The 13,338-nt window shown below is 50.4% G+C and overlaps 1 protein-coding gene across 3 annotated transcripts in view; it reads left to right on the forward strand.

The window, feature by feature from the left end:
* MGLL (monoglyceride lipase) overlaps positions 1 to 13,338 on the forward strand; it is a 224,369-nt gene that overhangs the window by 115,103 nt on the left and 95,928 nt on the right. Inside the window, exons 1-2 of one of the 3 annotated variants that reach the window (XM_004738640.2) lie at positions 4,714 to 4,847; positions 6,143 to 6,287. In XM_004738640.2, the coding sequence (XP_004738697.1) occupies positions 6,163 to 6,287 (125 nt within the window). In that variant the 5' untranslated portion in view covers positions 4,714 to 4,847; positions 6,143 to 6,162. Of the gene's footprint in view, positions 1 to 4,713; positions 4,848 to 5,443; positions 5,653 to 6,142; positions 6,288 to 13,338 lie in introns of those variants that run through there. The other 2 variants (XM_004738638.3, XM_045063393.1) reach the window with 2 other exon arrangements.

Here is a 13,338-nt window from a genome sequence, read left to right on the forward strand (position 1 = left end):
CAGGGGGGCTTAGTCAGTTAAGCATCTGCCTTTGCCTCAGGTCATGATCCCAGGGTTCCGGGATCGAGTCCCACATTGGGCTCCCTGCTCAGCAGGGAGTCCGCTTCTCCCTCTCCTCCTGCCCCACCCCCTACTTGTGCATGCTCTCCCTCTTTCTCTCACACACACACTCTCTCTAATAAGTAGATTTTTAAAAATCTTAAATTTTTTTCCTTCGGACAAAAAGTATCTTTTGTGGGCCACTGAGGTGTCACCCTGCAGTTAGGCAAGCTGACTGCCCACCAGGCACTGAGCTTAGTGCTAGACAGACATGATCTCAACTGACCATGGCCAAGGCCAGCAGTGGGTATTCGTATCCCCCCATTTCAGGTGAGGAGACAGTCTCAGGAAGGCCAAGTAAGTTGCTGGAAGTTACACAACTGGCCAATGGAGCATATTTCAGAGTTTAGGTATTTTAATCTGATTTTCCTTCTAAGTTTGTTCAAAGTCTTACCTCTTCTCTATCATTCACTCTAATAACCATCTCCATTCCCAGCCTCCACCTCTCTCCGTCCAGAAGTGGCCCAGAATTGAGGTATACAGCACCCTAAAGTCCTGTGATTGTAAAAAGCTATAGAAGTTAATTTGCCCTTGCCAAAATTTCTAATAAGAGAAACTCTTGGCTTTCTTATTGTCTCCTAGTTTTTTTCCTACTTCCTTCCTCCCCACAGCTATTTCCAGCATGTTCCACTCAGCTCAAACCTTAGAGCATTTCTGGAAGGCCACACAAGACACCAGTGGTAGCAGAAAGATACCGCTTTTATTTGAATTGCTGCCCTATCCTTTCATCCCAAGCTGTAGGGACAGACCCTGCCAACTGGCACTCTTCTGGAAGATGATTGTCTCTAGAGTGTTCTGGTCTAGAGAGACTGGGCCCTGAGGTCTCTGTGGGCACATGGGTAGGCAAGGAATTCTGGATTATATAGCAGATATGGAACATCTGTATTTGCAATAGCACAGGAGATGTGCTTTTCCCTACTCCTCCCAGTAAGTCCAACTAAAAACCCTGTATATCATATATAAAACAAAGTGAAGGAGACTCTGAGAGGGGAGAGAAAAGGCAGACCAGCCAGAGACCTTGGCACAAAGGAACAACATGGAGGTGAGTGCCTGGATTTTTGTTTTGCCTCAGATATTCCAGTCTTGGAGCTGGAGAAGCCAGCAACCCAGAAACATCATGGGCACAGACCAAACAATACCCAACCAATCAAAGCCCGCTCTTTCAAGCCAAAGGACCAGGAGAGAAAAAGCTGAACAAGACAGAAAAGTTTCAGATATTGACCTTTCTATACTAGTCAAATAACAAGGAAGAAAAACATGATGCAGTTCCACCCACCAAGGCTGAGTAGGCAACCTGGGCTTCTATCTCTACCTGGGAGTAATGAGGCCACACCCACCCATCCTCTGGCCTGCAGCAGTGTCAGAGAGGACCAGCTAAGACAGCAGATTTCAATAAAATCCAGAGTCTCACCACATAATACAAGACCAGACCATCGGGGTTTCCATAGAAAATCACACAGCTCATCAAGAACCACAGAAGACCTGAAATTGAATGAAAAAAGACAATGACTTGACGGCATAAGAAAGAACAGAGACTTTAAGGCAGCCATGATAAAAATGCTTCAAGGGACTATTACAAACATGGCTGAAACTAATGGAAAATAGAAAGTCTCAGCTGAGGAATAACCAAAGGGGGAAATTGTAGAGCTGACAAATTCAATAGCTGAATTCAAAAAGCTCAGAGGATGGGTTCAGAGGCAGAATGGAGGGGAGAGAAGAAAGAAGCAGTGAACTGGAAGACAGGGCACTAGAAATTACCTCATCTGGACAATAGAGAGAAAATAGGAAAACAAATGAAGAGAGCCTCAGAGACCTATAGGACTATAACAAGAGATCTAACATCATATCATTGTGTCCCAGAGGGAGAGGAAGAGAAAAGACAGTGGGAAGGACAAGGTTAAAGTAAAGAAAGAGACAACACTGAAAGCTAACAAGGACACAGAGAGAATGGCCCTCTCACACATTCCAGGTGGGTATGTAAAAGGGCACAGCCGCACTGGAACACATTTGGGCAGGCTCTTTTTTTTTTTTTTTTTTTAAAGATTTCATTTATTTATTTGACAGATGGAGGTCACAAGTAAGCAGACAAGCAGGCAGAGCAGAGAGCCCGATGTGGAACTCAGTCCCAGGACCCTGAGATCATGACCTGAGCCGAAGGCAGAGGCTTTAACCCACTGAGCCACCCAGGCATCCCTGGGCAGGCTCTTAAACAACATGCAATTTCTGCAATCAAATGCTCTACCCCTGAGCTGTTCCCCCAACAACATGCAATTTCTGTATGGCCCAGCAATTACCCTCTCGGGAAATGAAGACTCATGTTCCCACAAAAACCTCTACATGGGCTGCAAAAGCAGCTTTATTCATGATAGCTCAAAAGGGTAATGACACAAAAGTCCCTCAATGAACTGTGTGGTTCATCCATACCATAGAATGCTACACACAACACCGGAAATGCTGAAAGAAAACAGTGAACCCTAAATGATCACGTACTGTGTGATTTAAGTCATAGAACGTTCTCGAAATGAGAAAATTTTAGTAACAGAACAATTAAGCACCTGGCATGGGTTATAAAGGAAACGGGGTGGGAAGGAAGTAGCTCTGTATCAATGTCGGTATTCTGACTATGATACCGTCCTACAGTTTCCCAGGATGTTACCACTGGGGAAAACTGGGTAAAGGACACATAGTATTTCTCTGTATTATTTGTTACCAACTGCTGTGAATCTACCAGTATCCCAAAATAAAAAGTTTACTTCAAAAAAAAAAAGCCAGATCTACAACAGCAGAGTCTCAGTCTCTTCAGTCCTGGTTTCCCAACCTGCTGATGGCACACCACGCTCTCATTTATGCTGGTAACCAAGCAAACAAATCCTCAAACTCTCTACCACCATTTCTACAGAGGCTCTGCTGATAACTTCAACAAAATATGTCCTCCAAACTTTCTCACTAAAGTTTTGGAATGTTGGAACTGGAAAAAAACCAAAACAACAGATGCAGCCAAGGTTTATTGGTGGGCTATCGCCCCTCCAACCTCTATCAGATCCCCAATTGCCCTGCCTTGAAGAAATTACCATCCAAGTAAATACAATGTACTTAGCAGGGCCAGCGGGAAGGCCGGGCCCCCAGCTCCCTGCCCCAGGGCTGCTGGCTCTGGACTGGTCCTGCACGGCTGTTATAAACTGCCCCTCAGTGAAGTCACTTAGCTGTCCCTTCTCTGTCCCAAGCCTGATGAACTGCCTGAGGCCAGAGAGCTGGCGAGCCACTGGGCGGCACTTAAAACCCAGAGCTTCTCAAAGGCTATTGTTTTAGTTCTTAAGTTAGATCACAGGCTCTAAGCAGCCTGGGCCCCCTACACTCCCACAATGTGACATTGAGATACGGGTTTCTGGAGGACAGCAGTTCTTTTCATCATTGCTATGGTGTAAAGTTATTTGTGAAAGAAGGAAAGGCACAGAGGCCAGCTGAGGTCAGTGTGAGCTGAGGACATTTGTCACACTCCTTGGGGACACAGGTATTGTCCTACCCAGACTGCCAGTGAGGAGATTAAGTCCCACAGGACAAATGGAGGAGCTAGAACAGGTGTTCTGACTCTAAGTGCAGTGCTGGTTGCTATAACCCCACAGGTTACATTGCTAGTTGTACTGGAGAGCGTTCAGACCTTCCTTTGGCTTGTGTAGATGCACCAGAGATTTTGTTTGGGGGCTGACCTCTGGGGACTGGGGGACGGTTGCTGGGGATGCAAGCAGAGGGACAAGTCCTCCACCAGTCTGCCTCTACCATACCACCTAGGTGCACCCCCGCCCCAGCTTTTTATGTGTGTCTGACCATGTGTGTCTCTGTGGGGGTGTGAATGTGTTTGTGTGTGTGTGTGTATGCGCACGATATGCTTGTCTGCCCATATGTGCATGTCATGTTTGTGTGCTTGGTGAGGTCTACGGGTGTCTGCACATGAGTGTGTCACACTGTGTTCCTTTCTGTGTGTGTCTGTATAGGTTTGTGTATCTCCGTGGCCCCCACACCTCGGTCTTTGTGTACTGAGTATGTATGTGCTCGTGTGTCTGTCTGTGTGTGTGGTATGTCATTTACGTGTCTATATGTGTCCATGCATGTATATCTGTAGGCACGTCTATCCACATGCCTGTATGTATGTGTGTCCTTGTGAACATGGAGCGTCTACATGTTATCTGTATGTGTCCCTGTGTGTTGTCTGTGTCTGTACGTGTAGTACCCGGGTGTGGGTCTGGGCACGTATGTGGTCCGTGTGTATGTATGCTCGCAGTCTGTATGTTTGGTGTGCGCGTGGGTCTCTACGTGGGTCTGTGTGCGCTAGATGTGTTGCGCGTGGGTGTGGCAAGTCCTCCCGCGCGCTCTGACACTCTGGTGAGCCCAGCTGGATTCCAGGCCTGGTGATGGTCCCCGGGGCGGCCACCCCGGGGCGCGGCCTCCCGCGAGGCCGGGCGGGGAGGAGCGCGTGGCCGGGTCCGCGGGCTGTGCCCCCCGCTCCTCCCCGCGGGGCCGGGCACACGTGGGCCCCGGGCGCCGCCTCTCCGCACCGCCTGCCGGTCCCGCGCGTCCCCACCCACCTCGGGCCGCCCCCGCCGCCAAGCCGGCCCGGGGATAAAGTGGCAGCGCAGACACCGCGCCCTGTCGCCGCGGAGCCGGCGGCGCGCAGCTCGGCCCGACACCGGCCCGCCGCAGACGAGGACCCGCGGCACTCGGGGAACGCGACAGCGACGCTCGTGGCCCCGGTAACTGCCTCCCGTCCCCTGCCCCAGCCAGCAAGTGCCGTCCCCAGGGGTGGGGAGCAGCCTCGGGGGTCCCCCGCACGCTCGGCGTGGGCTCCCGCGCCCCCTGGTGCGCGCGCGTGTGTGCGCGCGTGTCTGTGTGGTGCGCGTGTTTGTGTGCGCGCGTGTGTGCGCGCGCCCTCCCCTGCTCCCTCGCACCAGCCCCCAAACCAACTTGTCCGCGTCAACTCCATCTTCCCGGTCCCCCGCCGTCCCCGTGCACACGCCCGGCGAAGTCTCCTGGTTTTTCCCGTGGCTTTCCCAGTGACAGCTGCGGGGCTCCTCGGAGACAGGCAGGAAAGCAAAGTTTGTCAGGAGCCTCGGGGGTGACTTTGCCCCGGGGACCCGCATTTGTGCGTGTGCGAGGTGCCTCGGGGTGCGCGGTGCTAGTTTCCCAGTTTCCTTGGGCAGGGGGTGCGGGGCTCGGAGCCCCTCCCCCCACCGAACCCCTCCATGGGTTTGTCTAGGGAAAGTGATGACCTAAACTAGTAGTGGGGCATAGCAGGCGCATGTTCCCCGCCCCTAGGGAAGGAGGGGAGCCCCGGAGGGCTTGTCAGTGCTGGTCGCAGACTGCCTGGCTCCGCACCCCCTAAAGCCCGAAAGGCAGGCTCTGGGGGCAGGGCGTGGGGTGGGGAGGACAGGGGCTGGGGAACTGCTTGAATGCTGCCCTGTGACCGCGGAGATGAGGGAACAGCCCTTATTTGCCTGGCTCTGATCCTCCATGCTGTCGTGGTTGTGGAATGCAAAAGCCAGGACATGATGGAAACAGGTTTGTCACGGAATCTTTGGAATTTCAGACAGGAGGAATTAATTGGAGTATCATCCACCTCATTATTGTGCCCCTTTGAAACTTCCTTGGGGATTTTGAGATAGATGGGTCTTCTTGCAGCTGGGTCTTTATACCCACAGAGCTGACTATAATTTCCACTTGATTACTGCTAAAATAGTCTTTAAGATGAAGTTTCCTGAAATGATTTAAAATAAACACAGATGGGAAGGGGGAAAAAGCTGTAATGAGGCACTTAAAAAATAAAGTGAGCATTTTCTTAAGAACAAATGGGATTTTTCAGTCTTGGAGAGATTGCAAGAAATATATGGGTTTTTAAGAATCTTTGAAATGGAGGTTTTTTGGTTTTTGTGGGGTTTTTTTTTTTTGTACTGCTTAAAAAATATTACTGACACTGAATAACGCTTTTCTCCCCATCTCTGTGTGTTTTGCCATATCTCTGACTTAGGAATATGTCCTCTTTTCTTTTAAGGGCTTGACGATCCTTCCAGAATGCCAGAGGAAAGTTCTCCCAGGCGGACCCCACAGAGCATTCCATACCAGGACCTGCCTCACCTGGTCAATGCCGACGGGCAGTACCTTTTCTGCAGATACTGGAAACCCACGGGCACACCCAAGTAAGTCTGCCTCAGATGCTCACGGGAACATTCTCACCTGCCTCTCCTCCTTCACGTGGCATCTCCTTTGGGGCCACTTTCTTCATGACCTACTTCACGTCAGGCACAGTGGTGCTAACAAAGCTGAGATTCATACTTGATCTTTTTTTTTTTTTTTTTAATTAAGAAGCAGGAGTTCTATTTTCATTATAACAACTAGGATACTGATTCTACCGTATGGCAGTGTTCAAAAATTCCACATGACTTTATTTTTTGTGCTGGCGTTGATTTCCTGTGGTTCAGGCATTCCTTTAAAAAAATCAAACCCAATGACTCCAGAAAGCCACCTAAGCAGATAAGAAAATCAAAACTGTATCCATAGAGTAATCTTCCCTCTCTTTACCTGCTCAGTTTTAAGCTTCTGAGGTGCCCTAGGTGTGCACCTAGGAAGAAAGGGGCCTGGGTATTTCCTTCTGATTTCTTGCCAGCTTGATTACTTCGTCCATTTTCCATCAAGTATTTGTCTTGCTATTATAGTCGGGACTATACTCCATCAGACAGCTGGTCTCCTGCTGCTCCCCTCCTCTTGTACAAAACAGGGAAAACCCTGCTTGTTTGTGTTATTCAGGGAAAGAAATTATTTGTGGTGCCCAATCGGCCTGGGGACGGGGGAGCATCTCCTGTCCCATGGATATCTTACCTGCCTCTCAGGCCTCTGGTCTCCTAGCAGACAAGGTCTGGTGTGGATTATGTCTCTGTTTCAGTAATCACCTGACCCTAGGACAGCCATATAGTCTCGCCTGTGTTTTCAACAAGGTGTATGTAATCCAGGTAGCTGCCCATGAAAAACACAGAGACAGGGACTTTTAAGGACCTGGTTTAAATCATAGCCTCAGGGCAGCTGTAAATTGGCTATCATAATGGGCTGATAATAGTTCCTTCCAGTTCTGGCAAAATCTTTCTCGAAGATTTCCTCAAGAAGAAAGTGTGTATGTCTGCATGTGTGTCAAATGGAGAGAGTGGGGCAGGGAGGGAAGGAAGGAGGGAGGAAATGGGGGGGAGAGGGAGAGAAAGGGTTGTCAGGCATTCTCCTTAATTCTCCACTCTGACTTAACTGGCTATAGAATTGCATATTCTTGGTTCAGTTTCGAAGAACTTTGTGGTATGTGGTGCATTATTTGATCAATGTACAAAAAAGAGGACAAAGAATCAGAAGGACATGTTTTTAATGCCCAGGTCCTGGACTTTGGGAGCTTTCTTTGGTTGAGTGGAGAGGCCATCCTAGTTTGAGGTCAAGGAAATAAGGAGGGCCTCCAGAGGGGGCCGCGCAGGGTGGTGGGCGAGCGGGTTGGGAATGGCCGAATTGGCTGCCCTTCCTTGGCTGTGAGTGGTTTTCACAATCTCGCTGTGGGGAATTCTGCTGGCTCCTTTACTTTTGCTCCACTTAGATGCAGCAACAGCCTCTGTCTGCCCCTGCCCCACCTCCGGTAGTTTGAACTGAGAAGTTCAGGGCTTGTGTTGTGGTAGCTGCCCGTGGCTGTAAGAACGTGGGTGGGTGGGTGGCTGAGGCAGTTGGGTCCTGAGAGTTGGGAGAGAAATGTGACCAGGAGGCTACCGCTGCCCCCTCCTCTGCCTCTACCCCCTGGAGATGGCAGAGATAATGGGGAGTTGGGGCCAACATCAGGAGTGATCTTCAAACCATTTTACCACTAGTCCCGACCAATCAGAAATTCCTGGAGGCAGGTGTTAAACCTGTGGCTTGCCTCTCTGGACCTTGAGGAGAGCTAGGGCTTCCTGGAGGAGGTGTTGTGGCAGCCAGAGTGATGGGGAGCAGTGAGGGCCTCGAGGCAGAGGTTTATGCCAACTGGATGAGAGCATGTCAGTGTATTAATAACCGAGAGCAGCTGCTTGGGCAGCTAGCCGCTACTCTGCAGGCCTGCCTTCTTGCGTGTTCTGGAACATCTCTGCTATGGAGTTTCAACACTGTTGCCTGTTGCTTTCAGAAAGGAGGGAGGGGACTGCAGGTCACCATTGGCCTCCGGGGAGTGTTGTCAAGGCCCTTTCCCAGTTAAGCTCAGGGCCTTCTCTGCTCTACCTAATCTGTGGCGAAAACCCAGACTAATGTCACCTTCTATCCTTCCACTTGCTCCCTTAAAAAAAAATCTTTCTCACCGAAGACCTTGAGATCTCAGAAGCCACCTTGGGTGTCACCTGCCACAAAGGGTCTGTGTGCACCCCTCTTGGTCTCACTGCTTTGGGTTGGTTGCTGCAGCTCCTGGGGCCTGCCTCAGAGCTCCTGGAACTTTCTGCTCTCATGGGACTTGCTAGGCTCCAACAGCAGCCCCACGGGCGGCTCAGAGCAACCCTGGGTCACAGGTGTCAGCCATAGCTGGGAAACCCGCCTAACCTGCTTGTGGAAACAGAGGATGTTTTTATAAATGCTGGGCTTCTCTCTCCAACTGGAAGAAGAAAGCATTTCTTGGGATGGTCATTCTAATGTGTGTGTCCAGATAGGACGCTGTGTTTAATAAGGCAGGACAGAGGCTCTGCCTTGATTCATTTCATGCCAGAAAATTTTAAGCTTGCATTGGGCAGCGTCAAGGCCAATTCACGCTCCTCGGGTAGTACTTCCAGGGATAACAAACCTTATACTTAAGGTAGAGCAGAATTCTATCGGCTGAGTGTCTCATGTTAATTGAGTATCAAATACGTGCCGGGATCTGGATTCGGCTCTAGGCACACATTTGGACCTCACATCAACCTGTGAGGCTAAGCTTAGCATGACTATTTCCATTTTATGTGTGGGAGCACAGGCCCAAGAAGACCCAGCTAGGGTAGCTGGGTGCAGGTCAAAGTCCTCTGGTTCCAAGTCGGGTGCTCTGAATGCACCACCGAGAAAGACAGACTTGCGTCGTTTTAAGCAGCGTCTTCCTGATCAATTCTTGCATTTCTGATTAGGGTTAAAGATCACTTTACCGGTGGGGAAGAGTAATAGAATAATGAATTCTCCCTAATCGTTTGCTCATAATTACTGAAAGTGGGAAATAGAGGAACGATACGGATCCGTTTGGCAACCAAAAATCTTGGGAGGCCCCCAGCGGTGAGGCTGCTTTATCCAGACGCCATATTCCGAACTTTGACCATCCTGGTTCTTCCACCTGTTTCCACAGTGGGCGTGTGTTGGATACACAGATGGGTGCTCTCCATCTTTCTTTAAAGTCAGTACTTCCCTCCGTGTACTTGGTCTCTGGGCAGCCCCTCCGCTCTGAAGAGCAGACAAGCGTTCTGTCTTTAGCTCCTGTGGCCTACTGGGGGAGCTGTTCCAAAGAGCGGTTGTCCCTTGTCCCTGGGCTCACAGAGGTCCCCATGCACACACCCTGCCTAGAGACTACTGGAATACACAAGGGACTCAATTTTGAAAGTTTTATTTGGCATTTTGTTCCAGATTCCCCTACATTTTCCAAGACCTTTCAGAACAGAAGCCCCCAGAGTTCCTTCTCCAGACCTTGCTGGCTTTGTGCTCTTTCCCTTTCTGGCGTCTGACTTCGGTCTCAGTAACCACCTGGTTTTTCCCGCCAGTCACCCTGCAGCCACACCCATTTGTGGCCGCCAGTGCCTCTCCCCTCCCAGTTCCACCAGTCTGGGCTGTGAAGGGAGTGGTGCACAGTTAGTGTGGTTTTCAGGGCTTTCCTCTTGGTGACAGAGTTGGGGCTGGGAGTGGGACACATAGCAGGAAAGGGCTAATAAGGGTCATGTGGCATCATTTCTGGAACCTCTGCAAGGTCTCAATCTTGGCCATTCTCAGTGGATCTAGAATCAATAAACCAAGGTCCCTGCTCCCACTACTCCCCTCCTGTCCCTTATTCCTCGGAGATGGGCTCAGCTGACATGCTCTACCTCTGCCCTGGGTCACACGGACCCCTTTCTCCACGAAGCTGTCACAACCTGTAGCTGCATTTTTGGGCATGCCGTTTTAGGACACTTCCTCCCACCTATGCAAATTTACCTGGAGAAGAAGTGGTTCCTCAAAGCTGGGATATATTTAAAGGCTACAAAACACGCTCCCTTCCTGACACCCTCATAATGTCCTCCTCTCAACAGCCACCAGCCCCTTGGGCGTGGCACCAGTGGCTCCAGAAGATAAGGGCTCCCTCCCAGCCGACGGGATCCAGACCCCAGCGAGGTAGCATCTCCACCATCGGACTGGACATAAATTCGATCCCTACTGCCTTCTGGAATTTTGTTCTCCTAGATCAGACTGGCTTTTCTGTTGCTCCCCTCCCCCTTCAGTTTTCTAATCAGGTTGTAAGTCAGTGATTTAGTGCCCCTGTCCCTGCCCCCCAGCCGACATCATTGGTTCAGTGTTCTGGGCAAGGTTGCACGAGTTCTGCCTACAGCTTTGAGTATCTCCACCACCCTGTATGTCCCCTGCTGACTCCTGCAGCTCTCATGACCTGTCCACACTTTGAACTCCTGCCACCTGTGGGACTGGGTGTTACTGCATCACTTGCGTTTGGTTGCTACCTCCTCAGTGTGGACCAGATCACATCCCTTCTTTGTCCCTACAAGGAACCATCTTGAACTCCATCCTCTTGGTCTCCACGGGTGTGAGGACAGTTCAGCTCCTCCGACAGCCAGCCCCTGAGACCTGCTCCCTAGTTGTACGGTGCTGGCAAGCTGTGGGGCTCTTCGGAAGCCTCTGTAACAGCACAGGCTCTCAGGGCCCACCTTCTGCTCTTCTGGCTCAGCCGCCATCATGCTCCCATTCAACCAGCCTGTTCAGCCAACACTTAGTTATTGACATCTACACGTTCAAGGCATTGTGTTGGGCACCAGGGTGGGGAGAGGGTGGCAAAGACAGCTTTGTTTAATGAAGGGCTGGGGGTAGGAGAGCTCATGGATAATTGCAGTGTGATCTGGCAAGCCCCTAGGGATAGGACCACAGCCAAGCCCGGCAGAGCCTGTGTGCAAATGAGGAAAAGAGGTCCATCCGGGTAGACCCAGCCCCTCGGGTGTGTGGCTGGGAAGCAGAATGTGGGCTGCATTTCAGCTCCTAGTCATCCTTTTAGTCAGTGCCCTTGGCCTTCAGGAAGGGCATGCCAGAAGAGGGAGTTGGGGCAGGAAGGCATGGGCTGCACGAGATGTTCAGGAGCCCCAGCAGTGGTATTACTGGGTCAGAAGGCAGGAAGGAGCCTAAGGAAGCTAGAGAGGTAGGAGGGGCCAATCCCTGGTGGTTGGGGTGGGCAGGGGAGTCTCTGGGCTGTGCTCTGGGCTTGGCCTTGAACCTTCAGAGAGTGGGGGCCCCGTAGGTAGGTTTTAAGTCAGAAATGCTGTAGTCAGATTTGTAACTTGGATAGCCAGCTGGTTGGAGGTGTTTGCCATAATCCAGAGGACAGGTGAAGAGGGTGGAGTCTCCATATAGCAGTGGGTCCACGTGATAGCAGTGGGAAGACTAAAGTTGCCCACTCCTGGTGACGATGGCGGTAGAGGTGGGGAAGGACAGCTCCCAGGTGTCCCAAGGGATGGGGGCATGGGGAATATAGGGTTTTCCTTCCCCGCACACCCCTTTATTATCTCTGTTCTGAAGATGCCTGCTCTGCTCTCTGATGGTGAGGACAGGAGGGGTCCCATGGGATGCTTCCCTGGAGTAAACCAATAGGAGAAACGAAGAAGAGGGAGCATGGCCAAGCAAACCGAATTCCCAGTAAAATATTAATGACAGGGTCAAGTTCATTTTCATGCAGGTGAGAAGGGAATCCCATCTTACATTAGCTGTCCGCAATGAGGACTCAGAAATGAAGCGCCTTTGACTGAATGTGTTTTACGAAATTCACACCTAAACTCTGAGAAAGTGGACCTCACTCTGAATTTATAGCAACGACACTATTTTCAGTCAGATCAATCAGCTTTTCAGTAGCAATCTGATTTTCTTCTGCCTATTTTAAGGAGTTCCAGAAGTTTCTTTCTCTTGTAGGAGCTGTTGTTTCTCCTTCTGGTGCCTCTGCCTTTGTTATAGCATAGCAAACTGCCTTATTTTTAAATAGGGCATCGTTTCTGGGCGCTTTCTTTTTTTTAAAAGACTCTTCGAATAGCAAAGATTTTTTGATGGCCAGAGGAAGGGCCAACTGCTATCTTTGCAGTTGATTTTTCCATCAGCTTCGTTTAGGGATAATTTCTTCCAGTTGCTATAAGAATGTTCTGCCGATACAGATCTGGCTTTGTTCTGTGGTGGAATCTAAGGGAAAAAAAATAGCAAAATAAGCTGCTTCTTGAATAGCACCCGTGTCCACCACTGTCTATTTATCGGCACCTGGAAGGTTCAGATCTTAATCCCCGAGGCGCTGTGTCCGTGAACGCAAGCCAAACCGTTGGTGATTACATACATGGAGGAAATGGTCTTCAGTGGTGCCAATTTTTACAGCTGAGATTACAAGACGACCCTTGTCCCATATTTTAAGGTCATCCAAGGTTCTTGTTAATATCACACAGCCTTGTTCAACAGGGGTGGGGGTGGGGATGCTGACGGTGGTCACGTTGTTCTCTCTGTTTTGGAGACACACACAGCAGGGGACTGTGTGGAGCCAGGAGGGCCACCACGAAAGCGGTGAGCCCCATCACTCCATTTGCAGCTGTCCCATTCCACATCTGTCTCCAGCCTCTCCCGCAGGTGCTGACCATTCCTTTCTTCTCTTGGCGCCCAGCAAATCCTTCACTGTGCAGTGACGAAACACCATCCCTCCCCTTCCTCAAAAAGGTGCAAACAAGCTGTTTCTCATGGGATCACAGCTCTAGTCACATTTCTGGAAGGAAGGAGAAGGAGGGAGGGTGGGTGGGAGGAAGTATGGAGGAGGAAAGAGGAGAAGGGGATGAACAGAAGGAAGGAAAGAAGGTTTGGAAAAATACATTTGCAGTTGGTGTTAGGATGGAGGGGAATTGGACCTTCCTTTTTCCTTGAACAAATTTCCCAAACCAGAGATATTTACATTTCCGTGGGGTGGGATTTGTAGAGGTCGGAGTGAAATGGATGACTGTGTGAAGTCCCACCTGTGTGCTGCTGCCTCCAGAGAGCAGA

The sequence above is a fragment of the Mustela putorius genome, unplaced genomic scaffold (genome assembly GCF_011764305.1).
Source record: "Mustela putorius furo isolate JIRA1106 unplaced genomic scaffold, ASM1176430v1.1 tig00003850_pilon_pilon_pilon, whole genome shotgun sequence".
NCBI classification, from domain to species: domain Eukaryota; kingdom Metazoa; phylum Chordata; class Mammalia; order Carnivora; family Mustelidae; genus Mustela; species Mustela putorius.